General features: G+C 38.8%; 3 protein-coding genes across 11 annotated transcripts in view; 1 reads left to right on the top strand and 2 right to left on the bottom strand.

Moving 5' to 3' along the window:
* Positions 1 to 711: 711 nt before the first annotated feature.
* LOC147319438 (uncharacterized) lies at positions 712 to 5,743 on the bottom strand. The gene is made up of 7 exons (XM_086310004.1): positions 5,612 to 5,743; positions 5,147 to 5,506; positions 4,731 to 5,066; positions 4,112 to 4,514; positions 2,920 to 3,946; positions 1,920 to 2,622; positions 712 to 1,836 (listed from the first exon to the last, which is right to left on the bottom strand). The coding sequence occupies exons 1-7, from the start codon at positions 5,718 to 5,720 to the stop codon at positions 1,472 to 1,474; spliced, it is 3,303 nt and encodes a 1,100-aa protein (XP_086166130.1). The 5' UTR covers positions 5,721 to 5,743; the 3' UTR covers positions 712 to 1,471.
* An 821-nt stretch (positions 5,744 to 6,564) lies between these two features.
* On the top strand, positions 6,565 to 16,858 carry LOC147319437 (retinoic acid receptor RXR-beta-A-like). Of its 4 annotated transcripts, none has more exons than XM_086312079.1 (12): positions 6,565 to 6,856; positions 9,346 to 9,539; positions 10,467 to 10,620; positions 10,841 to 11,020; positions 11,333 to 11,386; positions 13,412 to 13,572; positions 13,700 to 13,829; positions 14,538 to 14,664; positions 14,779 to 14,820; positions 14,910 to 15,001; positions 15,090 to 15,195; positions 15,290 to 16,858. In XM_086312079.1, the coding sequence occupies exons 2-12, from the start codon at positions 9,399 to 9,401 to the stop codon at positions 15,435 to 15,437; spliced, it is 1,335 nt and encodes a 444-aa protein (XP_086168205.1). In that variant the 5' UTR covers positions 6,565 to 6,856; positions 9,346 to 9,398; the 3' UTR covers positions 15,438 to 16,858. The 4 variants fall into 4 exon arrangements, with proteins under 4 accessions (XP_086168205.1, XP_086168204.1, XP_086168208.1 ...); XM_086312078.1 differs by having other exon boundaries at positions 6,566 to 6,865; XM_086312080.1 differs by lacking the exon at positions 6,565 to 6,856 and adding an exon at positions 6,919 to 7,069.
* Positions 16,580 to 19,544, bottom strand: part of fhod3b (formin homology 2 domain containing 3b) — a 91,166-nt gene continuing 88,201 nt past the window's right edge. For all 6 annotated transcript variants that reach the window (XM_086312063.1, XM_086312064.1, XM_086312065.1 and 3 more), the window contains one exon: positions 16,580 to 19,414. In XM_086312063.1, the coding sequence (XP_086168189.1) occupies positions 19,332 to 19,414 (83 nt within the window). In that variant the 3' untranslated portion in view covers positions 16,580 to 19,331. The remainder of the gene's footprint in view (positions 19,415 to 19,544) is intronic.

The following is a 19,544-nucleotide window of genomic DNA, read 5'->3' as shown; positions in this document are numbered from 1 at the left end:
AAATTCAGAGGGAGTGACCAGTGGTTTAGGATGGAGAGATTTGCACAAAAGGGTGTGGCGTGGGAATGTTGCCAAAGGTCAGGAGTGAGGGTGAAAGGTCAGGGGTCAGAGCCAGCTGGACAGCACACAAGAGGAGATGAGGGTGAGAAAAGGAGGGGAGGGGAGGGAGTAGTCCACAGACTGATTGACTGACTGCGCCCTATTGGAACATTAACATTGAACTGATGGGAGACTCACTGACCAATGGCTGATCAGGGAAAACCTGTGACACACTTGTGTAATGATCCGTAGAATTGAGAAGTGACATGATTTTCATCTTGGATGCAAAAGCAGTTAAAAAAGATATAGCAGTGAATTTCAAGCTGCTATTTACTGACTTTATGGAGTTATTGAAATCCACACTGCAAATGTTCTTAGATACTAATAAAACATAAACCAGTGCTAACATTCTAGAAAGGTATTAGAAAATGTAATATTTGCAAATGAATGCATGTTTTCTATAATTTAGTAGTTTAGCTGCTCATCGTGGTGCATGCCTAATATCACTATTTGATTTTTAATGTTTTTTAATTGACAGTAGATATAATAAATTATAGTATCAAGCACATGATATTTCCTGTGTTGTATGGTTTCATTTGTGATATCAAGGAGCTATATAAGGAGATATAATCATTTATAAATTGATAAAGAATAACACAGGTATTTGGAGGGATTATTTATTTACTTAAAAAAATAAGACATTTTGTTATGTATATAAAAACAGATAAACATACAAAACATACTATTTTGTATCAACTTCTTTGACATATGCAATTCTGCTATAGATAAAATTTATATACAGTTTATCATATTGAATAAGGCTTCATCATGTCCTGCTTCCATGGTTTATCAATTCTCTGTGTACCTCAAGGGTAAAGGAAGGAGGGTGAACGTCTGTATTGTCCGGCAGCCTCGCCTCTGTCAGTGCGCCCCAGGGTGGCTGTGGCTACATTGTAGCTTGCCATCACGAGTGTGTGAATGGGTGGATGACTAGATGTGTAAAGCGCTTTGAGGTCCTTAGGGACTAGTAAAGCGCTATACAAATACAGGCCATTTACCATTTACTTTCTTTTCCTCTTGTTCGGCCGGCTGGGTGAGGGATTAAACGATGCCTGCTCTTGTAAATGACACATGTAGAAAATGTCATATTCATTAAATGCAAAGATTAAAAAACATTTTCATATCTATTTAAATTCAATATTAACAACAGAGGAGGCAGCTGTATTTCAACAGAGATATGATGTCATAACTTAGCATTGAAACAATCAGGATCACGGCCCCCAAGGTTCACTGGATTGATGGTGTAACTGAACACAGCATGAATTTTAAACCAAGGGGTGCACATGTCAGTATAGGAAAATGTGTTAATTTTTTCATACAGCACAATGAAAATGTTAACATTTGCATTACATTAAGAGGCACTGGCCCTCATTCATCCAGCACATGTGTTGCAGATAAAATTCAGTTTTTCTGTCTCGGGCAAACCTACCCACTGCTGCCCCCCAGTGGCCTCCATGGCACCACTAACAGCACTGCCATAATCCCTTTGAGGTCCTTCTCCTGGTAACCAGTTCTGGTAACAGCTAGACGTTGACCTAATCCAGAACCAAAAATTAAATTGAACAGTGTAGCGTAGACCCAGCCACACATAGGATGATGTAGCATTCTTTGCCTTTTGAGCAACCTGGTCCTGTATGTTTTTGGTCTTAATGTCAACAAGATCAAAATAATGTTTCCTGCAGTAACTCAGAGCTTCAATCCATGTCATGTTTTCTTGAATTAATATCATGTTTCCTTCTGGAAGAAAACGTGAAGAGAATTACTTAATTGCATAATATGTAATGCAAAACAAAATCAAAGATGTGAAATTTTAAACATACCTGGGTGCAAATTTTGACTGATTACACTGGCCGTTACGATTGAGGAATGTGTGGTGTTCTGGGCTAAAGTCCCTATGTATGCTGTAGTGTTTGGGGTTGAAGTCTCTATGTATGCTGTAGTGTTTGGGGTTGAAGTCTCTATGTATGCTGTAGTGTTTGGGGTTGAAGTCTCTATGTATGCTGTAGTGTTTGGGGTTGAAGTCCCTATGTATGCTGTAGTGTTTGGAGTTGAAGTCTCTATGTATGCTGTAGTGTTTGGGGTTGAAGTCTCTATGTATGCTGTAGTGTTTGGGGTTGAAGTCCCTATGTATGCTGTAGTGTTTGGAGTTGAAGTCTCTATGTATGCTGTAGTGTTTGGGGTTGAAGTCTCTATGTATGCTGTAGTGATTGGGGTTGAAATCCCTATGTATGCTGTAGTGTTCTGGAGTGAAGTCCCTATGTATGCTGTAGTGTTTGGGGTTGAAGTCCCTATGTATGCTGTAGTGTTTGGGGTTGAAGTCTCTATGTATGCTGTAGTGTTTGGGGTTGAAGTCTCTATGTATGCTGTAGTGTTTGGGGTTGAAGTCCCTATGTATGCTGTAGTGTTTGGGGTTGAAGTCCCTATGTATGCTGTAGTGTTTGGGGTTGAAGTCTCTATGTATGCTGTAGTGTTTGGGGTTGAAGTCTCTATGTATGCTGTAGTGTTTGGGGTTGAAATCCCTATGTATGCTGTAGTGTTCTGGAGTGAAGTCCCTATGTGTGCTGTAATGTTTGGGGTTGAAGTCCCTATGTATGCTGTAGTGTTCTGGAGTGAAGTCCCTATGTATGCTGTAGTGTTCTGGAGTGAAGTCCCTATGTGTGCAGTAGTGTTTGGAGTTGAAGTCTCTATGTATGCTGTAGTGTTCTGGGCTGAAGTCCCTATGTATGCTGTAGTGTTCTGGGCTGAAGTCCCTATGTATGCTGTAGTGTTCTGGGCTGAAGTCCCTATGTATGCTGTAGTGTTCTGGAGTGAAGTCCCTATGTGTGCAGTAGTGTTTGGAGTTGAAGTCTCTATGTATGCTGTAGTGTTTGGGGTTGAAGTCTCTATGTGTGCAGTAGTGTTTGGAGTTGAAGTCTCTATGTATGCTGTAGTGTTCTGGGCTGAAGTCCCTATGTATGCTGTAGTGTTCTGGGCTGAAGTCTCTATGTATGCTCTAGTGTTCTGGAGTGAAGTCCCTATGTGTGCAGTAGTGTTTGGAGTTGAAGTCTCTATGTATGCTGTAGTGTTTGGGGTTGAAGTCTCTATGTATGCTGTAGTGTTTGGGGTTGAAGTCTCTATGTATGCTGTAGTGTTCTGGGCTGAAGTCCCTATGTATGCTGTAGTGTTTGGGGTTGAAGTCCCTATGTATGCTGTAGTGTTTGGGGTTGAAGTCCCTATGTATGCTGTAGTGTTTGGGGCTGAAGTCCCTATGTATGCTGTAGTGTTCGGGGTTGAAGTCTCTATGTATGCTGTAGTGTTTGGGGTTGAAGTCTCTATGTATGCTGTAGTGTTTGGGGTTGAAGTCCCTATGTATGCTGTAGTGTTTGGGGTTGAAGTCTCTATGTATGCTGTAGTGTTCTGGGCTGAAGTCCCTATGTATGCTGTAGTGTTTGGGGTTGAAGTCCTGATGTATGCTGTAGTGTTCTGGGTTGAAGTCCTGATGTATGCTGTAGTGTTTGGGGTTGAAGTCTCTATGTATACTGTAGTGTTTGGGGTTGAAGTCTCTATGTATGCTGTAGTGTTTGGGGTTGAAGTCTCTATGTATGCTGTAGTGTTCTGGGCTGAAGTCCCTATGTATGCTGTAGTGTTTGGGGTTGAAGTCCTGATGTATGCTGTAGTGTTTGGGGTTGAAGTCCTGATGTATGCTGTAGTGTTTGGGGTTGAAGTCTCTATGTATGCTGTAGTGTTTGGGGTTGAAGTCTCTATGTATGCTGTAGTGTTTGGGGTTGAAGTCCCTATGTATGCTGTAGTGTTCTGGGCTGAAGTCCCTATGTATGCTGTAGTGTTTGGGGTTGAAGTCTCTATGTATGTTGTAGTGTTTGGGGTTGAAGTCTCTATGTATGCTGTAGTGTTCTGGAGTGAAGTCCCTATGTATGCTGTAGTGTTTGGGGTTGAAGTCTCTATGTATGTTGTAGTGTTCTGGAGTGAAGTCCCTATGTATGCTGTAGTGTTCTGGAGTGAAGTCCCTATGTATGCTGTAGTGTTTGGGGTTGAAGTCTCTATGTATGCTGTAGTGTTTGGGGTTGAAGTCTCTATGTATGCTGTAGTGTTCTGGGCTGAAGTCTCTTTCTGTATTGTAGTGTTCTGGGATGAAATCTCTATATGTTCTGTAGTGTTTGGGACTGAAATCCCTGTCTGTGTTGTTGAGATCTGGGCTGAAATTCCTCCCGGGGTTTTTAATATAGAGTCACCACCTGTAGTTAAATTCACAGTAGTTGCAGGAAGTGGCTGTGTCAAAGATGACATTTCTGTAGTTGTACTTTGGAGATGAGTACTTGATGTAGGTGACATAAACTCTGTGGTATTTGGTGTTCTCACTCCACCTGCAGCTGTTCCTTCTGTTGTGGTAATGGTGCTTGACTGTTTGGTAGCAGCAGCTGCAATCAAATTAATTTGAAGTACATTTGTCTCAATTACAGGTCACTGTCTATTGTGAATGGCAGTGTTGAAAATTATTTCCCTGATGTAAAAGTGAGTAATGAGTGGACAGATATAGATTGTTGTGTCTTGTGTAATAGAAAACAAAAAGTTATAATATAATTTTGCTGACATAGTAAATACATACAATTTATAAATAAATAACACAAACTTACCCCCATGGCAAACAAAATTGAGTTGGTTACTGCAGCTTTGCTTATTCCACTTCCCATTATCTTGAAATACTGCAGCAACACAATCCTGATTTGGAAGATAGCTGGGCTGAGAAGCTCTCCAGAAACGAAAAGATGAGTTACTTCCATCCGACCATTTCCAGGGATCTTTGAACAGCCCAATCCAGACAGTTTGTGATGCAGACACGTTGAGCACTGCCATATTCTCTGCTTCAGAGTGTATGCTAACTAGATCAGATGGCAAGCCCCTGCAATGACTCTGAGCATCCCACCACGATTTGGACTCATTAACAAAAATGAAATCACCAGTATGTGTCCCTGTAATGTAATTAAATGTATTATTATTAGTATTATTGTTATTATTGATCTCTGAAATAAATTATTGTAATTTTACTTACCTTGACAAACAAACTTTCTTAGAACTCCACAGGCACTGACAAACCACCCACCAAATTGATCCAATGCTGCACATTCTTCTTGATTATTCGTTATTACTTCTCCTGATTTCCACTTAAAAAAATCTGTTAATTGACCAGGCAAAGACCAATGCCACATCCACACAGCTCCGATCTCCAGTCCTATCCAAGTGTTTTCAGTTATATTTGAAGCTAAAGAAACCAGATTATTCATATCTTCTAAGTTGTAAATTGTTGCTAAATCAGTGTACATATCTCTGCAATAACTCTTGGCTTGTGTGTAGTTCTCAGTGAGAGTAATATGGTGAAAGTCTGAAGATCCCAGTGTGAAAAAGCAAAAAACTGTGGAAGTACAGAAAAAATATTTCTTTTTCATCATGTTATGTTTAATCAAACGTTATATAGCTAAATTTATATAAATTGTAAATACAAATGTATCATACTAACCTGACAAAAAAGTCAAATAAGCAGCAGAGGTCCTTTTCATCGTGGTTAGTCTATTGTTTTCAGTCATGATGACAAACTGCAAAGCAACAAGCCAAAAGATGTTACACATATAATACTGCTCACCATATTGCTCTGTTCTGATCAGCTGCTGCTCCTATAAGGTGCAAGCAGTTTCAGGCAGCACAGTGTTTGCAGGAGGAATGCCACCTGGCTTGTTAACAGCCACCTTCTCACCAACTAACAAAAAGCAAAGCAGTTTTTCAAGTTTATTTTGATTGCCTGCATACTGTAGGCCATATGAGTTTTCTTGTTTGTTGAGATGAATTTATATGAGAATATTCACCAGGTAGGTCTAGAATGCAGGTGTCAATGTCTAGTTGTTCTAACTGAAATAAAACAAATTTGTTTTGCTTGTAAAATGTCCTGCAAATGGTACAAAATAAACTGAACCTCAGCTTTTGAGGTTTTAGGAGGCAGTGCAACTAATTCATGAGAACAAAAGTGCAAGTCATTCTCCAGCCCAGGAGAAAAAACGTTGGACAAAAATGGTCTTTAGAAGAACAGAACACTGTGTTCAATATTTTGAATAGTGGAAAATATTACTGCACAAATAAATCACTGGTGCAAGAACAAGTTGTGCAATACTGTATATACCCCTTCCTTCTGTCAAAGGGAAAACATTCCAATTCTTTTTGTAGGTGTGGCTGTTTAAAACAGCTTGCTCAGATTCTTAAATAATAGCATGCCATAATTGGGCTACGCGAAAACACACACAGTTTCTGGCTGAATTTACTACTGTTTACTTACATTTTTGTTTACCACTCCCCCTATCATACCCAAAACAATCACTCGCTTGTATTTGTGCAGGTATGAAATGTTCAGTGTTTCTTGAACGCATCACGGATGGCCTTTTGATGTCGTGTATTTTTGGAGCGTAGTGTGCTGAATTTGATAACAGTATATATTGAGAAGATAGATATTATTTAAACTCAAATACTGCATACAATTGTGACGCGATAATCGCCAACCAAATTAGCTGTGATTAAATACTAAATCAAGCTGAACCTCTGCAGCGGGGGTGTCATATGACGGTGCTGTTATGGGTGGTCCCGTGGGACATTTTGGCTCAAGTCGATTGTGGCACTGAGCCATCATGGCCTGTAAACAACAACAGCTTCTGACCGAAGCAAACTGTGTCTGAGACTCGGCCTTTATCTAGAAGTGATTCTCAACAATGCTTCGAAGGTGTGTCTGGTATGTAATTCCAATCTTCCAACAACCATGAGGTAGTTGTGAACAGTCGCTTCCTTGGGGTATTACCCCTGAATCTAGCATCGAGCTAATGTTGGCTATATTAGCCGTAAATTAAGCTAACAAGCTAATCTTAGCAAATGCAGGTCGAGCGGATTCATTTGCGGACTGTCGATTATTATGCAACATTTTTAGATGCGAAACAAGGTCTGTTTGCTATATCCCAGTTTTACAAAAAACTACAGAAGGTAGTATCACTTAGACGTGTGAAAACCAAAGCTAATGTTTGCTAATGTTGTATAGCATGGATCTTTGAAGCCGAAGATTTGCAGCTAACGAGCTATCGATAAAGGCAAACTCCGACATTGTGTATTTGTCGTAATTAGTTAGGCGTTGTAGTTTTTACAGAATACGGACAATGTATTTGCTTTTTGTTCTAGTAAGGTCTGGTATGTACTTAATAGTGACTCGGCGGTAGCGCTGCTGCGTACCTTTAGCAACATTTTGGCAAACATGAAACGCTAACGCACACTGATTAATGTAAGCAAATATTTGTACGTACAAACATTACCTGCCACGAGAATTATTTCCCTTTTATTTGTCCAGTTTTTTGAGGAGGGGTGATTTGCTTGTTTGTTTGTTTTTTTGGGGGGGAAGATTTTTGAGTTCAACTTAGCTAAATAAACGGACCTTTTTATGTTCAGTGATTTATGGTTATAGATTTGTACGTGGCCAGCTAACTCTATGGGCAGAAATCTGTGCCATCAGAAACTGAATTTGAATTGCTCAGATTGAATCTGAATTGTAACTTGAATAAATGCTTTTGAAAACTGAATTTGAATTAGTCTAATTTGAAATTGAATTTATAGTTTGAAAATGATCATCACTAAATTGAAATTGCATTTTATATTTTGAAAATTAATTGATTTGCTTTGAAACGGCATTTTATCCTTTAAAAATTCAGCTCTCGAATAATTTCAGATTCACTTTTCACCATTCAGTTTTCAGGTCTACAATTCAATTTCAGTTCCAAAATTCAGTTTTTTGAAACTTACATCCGGTTCCGGTTCAAGAGCAGATTAATAGAACTACGTTTTACTAGCGGACCCAAAGTGTTACTGACGGGAATCTACAGCGTCTTGAGCTTGTCAAACATAGTAATGGAGCAGTATGTTTAAAAAAAAAAAAAATCTAATTAAGCATGCACTCAGTACCCTAAGAATTATTATGGTAGTTAAACACAGTGATAGTTTTATATCATATTATATCACTTCAAACAGAGGTGATCCAGTAATGCTGCACTAATGAATTAGACTAACTATTCACTTTAGCTAAAGAGTTGGGATGCTGTGTAAGACATAAATAAAGCTAAAATACAAAGGTTTGGACACCGTTTTGCATGTTTCCCTACTGTAGGGGTCTCTGCAAGCATACAGAGGGGGTACTCTGAGAGGGTACAAGGTGACAACTTTGGAATTCTACTAGAAACAGTCGATCATATTTGTTTGTCAAAGCTGAATCCAGGGCAAACTACGCTAAATTAGCGTTTTTAGCTAGCAGCTACAATAAGCATAAAAGTTACCTTACAGCAATCATTTGTTAACATGAAGCTTGTTCTTATACATGTAATACATTTATTACCAACCTGAGAGTTCATCCGCTGGTCATTCGATATGACGAATGACTTCTGAAGTCTTAATTCAGCTCAAGACGCTGTAGATTCCCGTCAGTAACACTTTCGGTCCGCTAGTAAAACGTAGTTCTATTAATCTGCTCTTTAACCGGAACCGGATGTAAGTTCCAAAAAACTGAATTTTGGAACTGAAATTGAATTGTAGACCTGAAACTGAATGGTGAGAAGTGAATCTGAAATTATTCGAGAGCTGAATTTTTAAAGGATAAAATGCAGTTTCAAAGCAAATCAATTCATTTTCAAAATATAAAATTCAATTTCAATTTAGTGATGATCATTTTCAAACCATAAATTCAATTTCAAATTAGACTAATTCAAATTCAGTTTTCAAAAGCATTTATTCAAGTTACAATTCAGATTCAATCTGAGCAATTCAAATTTAATTTATTCAAATTTAGTTTCTGATGGCACAGATTTCTGCCCATATAACTCACTTATGGAAAATTGGTTTCTCTGCCACTTAATGCAATCGCAGCTATAAGACTTCCACTACTTTATTTCTGAAATGGGAGAAATAATGATGTAATCTTGGCAAACTCTCAACATTTGAGAACTGAAAGACACCAAATGTGTAATGATTAACAAAATACACCCCCCCCCCCCCCCTCGTTTTTTCCTTTTTTTTTTTTTTTTTGAGAAGTTGCAACCAAATCATGTTTGGCAACTTTAGCTCAAAATAATAATTGTCAAAGTCAGTCTCTGTTATCTTTTAATCAAGATCGATCAGAAAGGTTTCCATAGCTTATTATATTCCTTTTTTTATTTTTTTTTATTTTTTTATCACTTTCAGATTGATATCCTTCGAACGGGACGTTTTTCTTTTCAGCGGGCAGCTTACAAGCCATGTCCTCACAGCAACCTAACAGCTCAGCCTCCAACAGCCCCACCAGCATCTTAGGATCTCCGTTTTCAGTCATCAGTCCCTCACTTAACTCCCCAGTGGTGCCACACTCTCTGGGATTTGGACCCATCAGCAACAGTCAGGTAATTCATATGCATGAGGGTGTATGTATTGTACTGATGTCACAGTGCACTTAACTCTTATTTTTAATTTTGTAGCCTGAGAGCCATGATGCTTGTTTAAACTGGGCCGAATATACACAGCCACTTAAGGTACACTGTAGTGGGGAAAAAACAAACACTTTACTGACTATTTACATTACTCCACTTATAGAGGCAGGCATTTTTGAATAATGGCTCCTAACAGAAGGCGTTGTAAGCAAAAATTGTCACAGTTAGTGCTAATAACAAAAGGGCATTTGATTATGAAAATATTTCTGTATTTATGTGAAAAAATGAAAATAACTAAGAAATAGTGTCTGTCATAAGCTGTGTAGGATGCACCGCTGGATATTGCAGAGTAAAAGTTGTTAAATCAGTAGCTGTGACTCTTAGTATTTCGCTGTTCACATGACTTATGCCATATTATGTGGAAAAATCAGAACAAAATAAGATACCTTAATTAGTAGATATACATGAATAGGTGATGGTGAGAAACTCAAAGTTATAGTGTGAACTCAAAATTTGGAGGTTTTTAGTGTAGCACATGATCAATTTCATCTAGAAACAGCCATCAGGTTTTTGTCATCCATTTGGGGTATACGTGTTTTTTTCCCAGTGACCAGAGCTAAATATCCACACTAATTATCCCAGTTTAAATGCACTCACAAAAGTAAGAATGAGTCTCGTATCAATTTGCCTTCTTGTGGATATAATTTAGATATTTGAAGATATTTTTGAAGGAATAAACAGTGTTTTTTGTTTTGTTTTTGGGTTTTTTTCTTTGCCTAATTTTGACAGCCCTAGCCTCCGGTTATTCAAATTGGTGGAAAATACTGTCTGGCCATTACATACAAATAATGACATTGTTACATTGTTTCCCTTGTTTTATTTGGTTGCAATCGTACCCAGATTTCATCGTCAGCGCCTATATCAGGGATGCACTCTGTCAGCAGCTCAGAAGACATCAAGCCTCCGTTTGGCCTGAGGCCCATGCAGGCTCACAGCCCGGGAATAATGTTGTCTCAGAAACGACTGTGTGTCATCTGTGGGGACCGCTCTTCTGGTGAGTGAACTTAATCAGCACAAGGTAAAGGACAGAAGTGAAACATCAGCCAACGAATATTTCAACCCATGATAACACTTTCATGTAGTGGATCTTACTTATTACGAATGATAGCAAAAAGTTTCCCCAACTCATACATGCAGGTTGATGTTGTCTTCCTTCCAGTCTTCTCATTGGGCCGTAACGTTCGTTTCCCCCCCCCCCCCCCCTTATGTTACAGGCAAGCACTATGGAGTGTACAGCTGTGAGGGTTGCAAAGGTTTCTTTAAACGAACTGTGCGAAAAGACCTGAGTTACACCTGCAGAGATAACAAAGAGTGCCTGGTTGACAAACGCCAGCGCAATCGCTGCCAGTACTGCCGCTACCAGAAGTGCCTGGCCATGGGAATGAAGAGGGAAGGTATGCAAAGTATTAGAATATTGCCGTAGAGAGCTTGTTTGGCAGTCAGACGGTTTAGCAACGCGTTTTGTTCTGACTTGTCTTACATGTAACTGTACCCACAGTGATAAGTCAAAATGTTGTATGTTAGCGGTAAAAAAAACTAGCTGTGAATTAAAATTTCATGAAGTTATTAATTATACAGAGTTAAGCCTAAATAAAACAGTTTAAGTAAATGTGGACTATTGATAACATACATTAGGACAGACAGGTTTGTTGGGGCTGGTGCAACTAACCTGTCTCCAATTCAAATCTTTCTCCATCTTTCACTAGCAATCAAACTTGTAAAGGACATAACAGAAGATGGAAAAGTTGAAGGATGGATGAGTATGACATTGAATTCTTGAGGATACTGTATTTTAATGTCACATGGAGAATTAGAAATTGTTAGAAATGCAAAGTTCATGACATTTGTGTGTGAATTTGACCTGAGAATGATGGAATGATGGAGAGTGATGACTGCCAAATGTAGTATGTGGCACGTATGTGGTCTAATAAACAGTAATCCAAGGAGTTCTAATTTTGGTTGCTGTTAAGGGCACAGATCGGATTCGTATAGCTGCAGTTTTCAGTGTCTGATTGCCTAGTGATAATGGCAGATTATCCCTCAGTGTCAGCATTTTAAGAAGAGTCCTGGCTTGTGTTGCTTATACTGCTTCAAAATTACTTAAGTTTTAAGTAATATAATACCAATACAACAATTCATAGTCAGTTTTGAAAATTCTGGAAAAATGGGGCGGGAGGAAGAGCATGTGTGAAAACCTTCAAATTAACTTGCACGGCTGCTTGACTGCTTTAAATAGAGAAAGATTATTTTGAGTTGGTCCAAAACATTTTTTTTGTTTTTGGGTTCAAAGGCTTGTATTTGTATGTTTATGCTTAGCTTCATTCTTGTGCTACATAAACCACTCTCTACTGAGTGAGCTTCCACTGGTGAACATCCACACAGATATTATATAGAGTCGAGTTCTGATTTGACCCTAAGGTTCTGAGCAGAAAACCCTAATTTATTTATAGTTTGAACTTGATTGAACATCTGGTTGTACACATTAATACACAACAGTAGATAATTGTGTTTCATTTCCACTGTAAATTAGATCCAGTGAACTTGTCTTCATCTTTAAAACATGATGTCTAACCAGATTCTTTACTTTAGCTTTGAACACTGTGAGTCATATTCTTCAGCATGCACTAAAAACAAATATGTAGCACCGCGTTGTTTAATTTTTGCAATGTGACTAAAAGAAAATTAAGCATGTCTCAGACTGATGCTGAAAATCTAGTTCATGCATTTATTATATGTAGGCTGGGCTATTGTTATTCATTATCCTCATCTCACACTAAATACTCCCAGAAAGGCCTCAAGTAATTCCAAAACACAGCAGTGTGAGTGCTAACTGGGACTAAAAATATTTCTCTCATATTAGATTTTCTTCATTGCCTTCTTGTCGAATCCAGAATTGAATTTAAAATCCTTCTCATATACAAAGTTTTGAATGATCATTTCCCATCATATACTGCCCCACCCTGGGGTTTCTGAAAGTAAAATGGGAGACAGAGCTTCAGCTATCAGGCCCCTCTACTGTAAAACCAGCTCCCAGTTTGTACTGGGGAGACAAATGCCTATTCTTTTAAGATTAGATTTAAAACTTTGCTTTTTGATCAAGTTTATAGCTGGGGCTAGAACCCTCTCTTAGTTATGCTGCAGTAGGCTTAGGCTGCTGGGGAATTTGGGCCCTGAACCTTTCTTCTTTTCACTTTGTGTGTTTATACATCACTGTTGCATTTAGAGGTTTCAACCAGCAGCAGTAATTATTAAACTGTGGCTCCCTCCCACGGTGTGGCTTCTTTGCTTTCTCCCTCTGCTCCCTTTTCTTTGTCCTCAACCCGCACTTTGGTGCCTCCGCTCACCCCCAACCAGTCGCAGCAGGTGGCTGCCCCTCCATGAAGCTGGTTGTGCCAAAGGATTACTTCCTTTTAAAAAGGAGTTTTTCCTTCCCAGTGTCACCAAGGGCTTGCTCATAGGGGGTCGACTGATTCTTTGGGTTTCCTTTGTAATACTGTAGGGTCTTTACCCTACAGTATAAAGAGCCTTGATGCGACTGTTGTTTTGATTTAGTACTATATAAATAAGATAAAGTAAAATTCAATTGAATTTTGGGTCCCACCACTCAGTTAAAATTGATAACAATTCACTACATTAAAAGTCATATACATCTATATTGCTCTTACTAAGTTTTGTCTGTATAGCAGACTTTCTCAGTGCATCAGAAAATGATTGCACATAGTCAGAACACAACTAACTCTTACAAGCATCATTGATGGTCTGTTTGTGTGTTTTGTGTGATGCAGCGGTACAAGAGGAACGACAGAGGAACCGAGAGCGGGAAGGCGAGCTGGAATTCAGTGTTGGAGTGAATGACGAGATGCCTGTGGAGAAGATCTTGGAGGCAGAGACGGCTGTGGAGCAAAAGACTGAGCTTCACTCAGACGGAGGCTCTGCAGGAAACTCGGTGAGTGGTTGGAACGTAAATGCATTTACATGGCAGCACTATAAACAGAGTGATAGCTATGTTTATTAAGATGAAAGCTTACTAAAATTACTGGAAGCATTGATTGTCTTTTTTTGTTTTGTTTCAGCCACATGATGCTGTTAGCAACATCTGTCAGACTGCAGACAAACAGCTGTTTGCCCTGGTGGAGTGGGCAAAGAGAATCCCTCATTTCTCTGAACTGCCCCTTGATGATCAGGTCATCCTTCTGCGTGCAGGTATGAACAAGCACACACAAGTGATCTGATCAGCTTTGATGTTATAAGTTTATCAAAGGCACCATACAGTATTCTTCTGAAGTGGCCAAATATGTCCTTTTATGCTGGTTATTGTAATTCTTAACATACAGTTACATTGCTATCTAAGTTATTGTTGTTTGGAGCCGTTTAATTATATTTGTGTACTTGAATACTCTATAAATTGCATACCTTGCAAAAAATTGCAAAATCGCAATAAATTGCATACCCTATAAAACTAAGCAGTGCTAAGAATTAGTGTACGAGAATGTCTAGTAAAAACAAAGTGTAGAGGAAACTTAAAAGGCTGTGAGTGAATGACCACATTTCTGCCCAATTTTGCTGAAATGTTTTAGAAAATATTTTTGAAGTAGTGACTGTTCCTAACTCCAGTTGTTATGTGTCTGGTGATTCCCCAGAAGGGTTTTTTGCCCAGAAAGGAAAGTGGCAATAACAACTTTTCTTTTTTTTTCTTTCCCCCATACGGAAAGTGGTTCAGAACCCTGAGGACATAAATCTCACAGCAGCGGGGATGGTGTATACAGTTGCACTAAACTGTCTTTGTATTATTGCCTACAACTTAAGGGAGAAAGGACTCTGAGACACATGAGTCTTTGTTTTAAATGTCATGATGAATTAAAATCTTATTGCTTTTTACATATCTGTGTGTAAATGGACTTAATTTCTCAGGGTGGAATGAGCTTCTTATCGCCTCGTTCTCCCATCGTTCCATTCCGTTGAAGGATGGAGTTCTTCTTGCCTCTGAGCTACAGCGCGATAACGCACACAGTGCAGGAGTTGGAGCCATTTTTGACAGGTACATTGATGGAAGTAAAGAATTGCCAGGATACAAACATATAAGCTGCACTTGACTGCAATGATTTGTGTTATAAAAACGTATTGTCTAATTTGACTTTTGTTTTTGATACAGAGAAAGTGTGCAGAGCGCAGAGGTCGGCGCCATATTTGATAGGTACATTTCCTCTTGTTGTTCAGAGTGTCTTACACAGTGTAGGCTCAGTGTTTTTGTTTAATGCTTTGAAACCTTGCATTCTTTCTCAGAGTTCTCACTGAGCTGGTCAATAAGATGAGAGATATGCAAATGGATAAAATAGAGCTGGGCTGCCTTCGAGCCATTGTCCTGTTTAACCCAGGTACTTAACATGGAAGAAATTAGAAACATTTAACTATTTCTTCAAAAAATGTTTTGGGCTTTTTTAATTTTCTGCATTTTTCATGTAGATGCTAAAGGGCTCTCCAACACCGGTGAGGTGGAGCTCCTCAGAGAAAAGGTCTATGCATCATTGGAAGCTTACTGCAAACAGAAATATCCAGAGCAGCAAGGAAGGTAATGGTCCTCTGCTGTAACAGTCTTTGTTGTAGTCCTGTCTCGTACATTTTGATCTTGTTAAGTGAGATGATGTCCTCTCTGTTCCCTGCAGGTTTGCTAAGCTCCTCCTTCGACTGCCAGCACTGCGATCTATTGGCTTGAAGTGCTTGGAGCATCTTTTCTTCTTCAAGCTGATCGGTGACACACCTATTGACACTTTCCTAATGGAAATGCTTGAAGCTCCCCATCAGTTGTCTTAGATAAGAAGCGTGTACTGTGGTTAGATAGCTGAAGCCTGGGCAGCGGGCGTGGGACTGGAGTGGCACTTTAAGTTCTTTGAAGATTTGTCGATTTGTCTCACTGCTGTCTGCGTTACACTTCTTTTAGTGCGGCACAGATTTGCGCTTTAGACCAAACCCAAGGCTTGGCATGATCTACAAGCTGGTGCTATATGTTTAATTAACTTCATGTGTAACTATGGGTAAACACAAGTATCTTTTGAAAATATAAACATTTACATATTTCCCTCACAGGATAAACTATAATTTGGATATACATTTTTGTATAAACTTTTTAGACACCTCAGATTTTAAGATTGTTGTTTCTCCAAATGATGGGATACATGAGAGGACGGCAACCAGATTCTTTTCTTAACGCGTTAACGACGCACCCTTTTTATAAATTTACACTCAACTCAGATCTAAAAGTGCATTATTGTACCAAACGACAGCTTTGAGTTTACTTGTATCCATTGCACATGATAAAATCCAGCAGTGACCCTGAGACAGAAGACAAGTGAGCAGTTGAAACTGTCAGGCCAGACTCGTACTGCTCATCAGGGTCAGCTTTATGTGTCTCATATACATATATATGCAGAGTATTGTTTACTTTGCCATTTAAAAGAATAATTATGTTGGGGTTAATGATTAGGCTTTTCTGCACATTTGCAACGTGCTGTTTCTAAACCATACATTTAACAAATGCCTGACCTCTGAATGGTCAAGTGTTTGTCTTTTGGTGCTATTTCAGAGATGATTATTGGCGCAGATGCACACCAAACCACAAACCTATGAATATATGCAAAGCTAAAAATTCATTTGTCAATCTTTGTTTAAAATGTAGCAATACAAAATGTTAAACTAGGTAAGCCTGTCAGTTTTTCAGGGGTTTTACAAAGAAAATTATGTCCTGTGGAAAGGGAAGACTCCATTTTGTAATTTATCTTCACAAATCTAAGGTACTGTGCAAAAGTAATTGTTCAGGGACAGTGTATATTGATAAATTTGAACTATGATCAGGAAATACAAATTCTATAATTCTTATTTACCCTTTTTTCTGTTTTCAGCTAGTATAAAGCAGAACGTGTCTTGGGTTGCACTGGATTTGCTGAGACAGTTTCGGCTTCTTTTTTTTTTTCTTCTTCTTTTTTGAATGCTTGTTTTTCCTGCCTATCCTCATCATCGTGATGTCTCTGCATTTTATTGCAAGCAAACAATAATCGCATTTAGCTCCATACCACCTGTGAACAGACATGAATTTTAAGTCCAGATGAGTGGGCCGTATGTAAACACCAGCTGTAATGGTAAACATGTCACTGACATCTGTATGCTCTTGAACATAAAAGTGACTTGAAAAATGGGTTGTGTGGACTAAAAATAAACAGGCTTAAGTTTTTCTTTCACATGCTTTGTCTGGTCTAAACGTGACTTATTTCTGTATTCATAGAAGAAAAGGTGGCAGAAAGAAGTTGATGACAAAAACAAAAATTGCATTTTGCCTTTTTATTGTAGTTGTTACATAGTTTTTGCTGTGGGTATAGATGCAATTGAAGCCTTGGTAGTAAAGCACTTTAGTCCAAGTTCCACAGTGATGTTATGGCACAGGCAGCAGTGTGTGATGGGCTAATGATAAAAATATAAGTGCAATTAAATCAAAGGCTTCCATCTGGATTTTACTGGAGTAACTGGTAAAGCCGATCGCTGGGTGTTCATGTTACAGTCTGAAGTGAAAATCCTACAGCTCTTAGAACCAAAGTGAAACCACCTCCTGGATTAAGCAGAAGTGTCACTTTCTTTTAAAACCATGCATGGCTTGGTTTTCTTAAATTATATTTTGAATAACACTGCTTTTAGTCTATAATACACTATTCTACACATGGAGCAAAAAAAAAAAAGACAGTTATGACATGTACATCTGTTTACAACATTCCCCTGTATTGCTTCAAACATGTTTTTGCTCTTGAAAAGTCAGTACAACCCGGGAAACGCACTGAGCTCCCAGCTCCTCCTGTAACTGCAGTTTTACTAAGTGGCATGCTACACATCGAGTCTAAGGTGCTGAAAAGGTTCCAGTCAATTCAAAACAAAATAAAAATGGAGTGCTCATTTGATTTCTTTTTTTATGCAGATTTATCACAATGCGCTAAATTATTTTCTCAATGGCTATGTTTCCATCACAGTGAAAATTAAAAGTGAATAGAGATCATTATGAATTCAGTCAAGGCCATTCCAAATTGATTAACAGCACGTGGACCTCTAAAATATTCAGTTCAGTACAGATTTTGATGTTTTAAAAAGTCTATAAATTAAAAAATTTTATGTGCTTCCTAACTAATAATTATAAATGTGCCCCCTGATGGTTTGCATTCATTGAGAATTAAAAAAATACACCCCACATACCCTGAAAATGGCAAAAATGGCCTGATCTCTCTCTCTATAATTTTACCTACACTATGAATGGAGTGAACCTAAATGAATCTTACAATAAGGCAACAGGATAACAGCTAATGTGCATAGCCAATCCTTAAGTTGTCATAAATATGTTAAAGCTATCTTCATAAACTACTTGATCCAAGACATAGCATGGAACCAAAAAAGTAATTCTGCCATGACAAGTTTAAAAACACTGGTTAAAAATAAATCACAGCTCAAGAATGATCTACACTGCAATATTAACCTCTGCTCCCTCCCTGCCCCACAGACCGCACATCTGTAGCAACATTTTCGTTATTATATGTCCCTGAAAACATCTTAATAAATAGCTGTCTCTGAAAGGCACTCTGAAATGTGCAGCTCATAGTCTCTACAAAATAAAACGAAATAAACTCTGTGAAGATTGCTCACTTGTACTTCACCTCACTCCAGCTGTTCATCGGTGAGAATAGATCACGACGGTGACGATGCGACTTCAGTTCAAACTATAAATGTTTGCATCGTTAGCATTAGTCTGAAACTAGTGGGATTGCCAGTCAAACCTGTAACGGAGCTGTTGGCAATCGCCTTTCTCTCTTCATATCAACTTTAAAAAATATCTGCGCCGTTTCTCTGATGAATTCCTTCTTATTTAGTAAACTAATGCACGCTTGCCTTGGATATGTTGACTTTGATTAAATATTTAAAAACTGTGCTACTGCTGAATTGCTGGTTAACTGCTGAGTATGTTCTCAGATTCAGATGTCTGAATGGTTAATCAGTGTCAAGGATCTCACTTTCCTTTGAGACCCAACTTTTACATCCAGTGCAATTGTTCCTTATTTGAGCACCTTCTTGAGCAAAACGAAACACAAAACTACCACAGTAGTATATAACAAAATAACCCTCTGCACAAGGCCATCTATTCAATAGATGAAATGTCTTTTTTGTCACGAAAGCTCCTGGGCTGAAACTAAACCCAAACACATTTATTTGAACTGATTTTCTAGCCCTCTCAATTCACTGAAGGCCACGGGGATTAAACTGCCAACTGTTTTGACTCCCTCGGCCTTAAAAAAACCAAACATTTCTGCAGGTGTTTGTATGCAATATCACATTGAAAGCATAACTGTGATGAAGCCTTATGAAAGCAAATCATGTGTAAACTGTGTTTAACCGGCAAGGGCAAAGCTTAGTGGTTTTAATGCAGCACGCCGTTTCTGCTCCCTCTGCCCATCAGTTCAGGAATAAAATCCTGTTCTCCCTTCTCTTTCGTTAGGAAGCACTTGGTCAAGTCCAGACATACAAAGATGAGATCAACTCATCAAAGCTGGGGTTGGGGAGGGGGATTTTAGTGCCAAACCGGAGCAGAGTAGGTTGACGGGTTGGGTCTTTATGTCCTTATGGGGGGTTTGGGGCAGTGAAAGGGCTTCCAGATAGCGTGGTGTCCCATGGGGGTCCAGCTCACACTTGCATCTCCGAACCATTAGACAAGCCAAGAGCGTTTGCCTCCTCTGTTGTCAAACCATTCCTCAGTGTCCTCCTCACTGTGCACACAAGAGGAAAATTCAGAGTGGAAACATAATCGCCTATCATGGAAAAATGTTTTGTTTTTTTGCATTATATGAGTTTACATATGGAGCTGATTGGAGCTTTCTGCTCTGTGTATGATAAGAA

The sequence above is a fragment of the Aulonocara sp. 'chitande type north' Nkhata Bay genome, linkage group LG11, assembly GCF_057382095.1.
Source record: "Aulonocara sp. 'chitande type north' Nkhata Bay isolate Kocher_YH1m ecotype deep benthic linkage group LG11, A_spYH_male_GT1.1, whole genome shotgun sequence".
Classification (NCBI taxonomy): Eukaryota; Metazoa; Chordata; class Actinopteri; order Cichliformes; family Cichlidae; genus Aulonocara; species Aulonocara sp. 'chitande type north' Nkhata Bay.
Note: the sequence above shows the minus strand (reverse complement) of the source record. Positions and strands in the feature narration are given on the sequence as shown.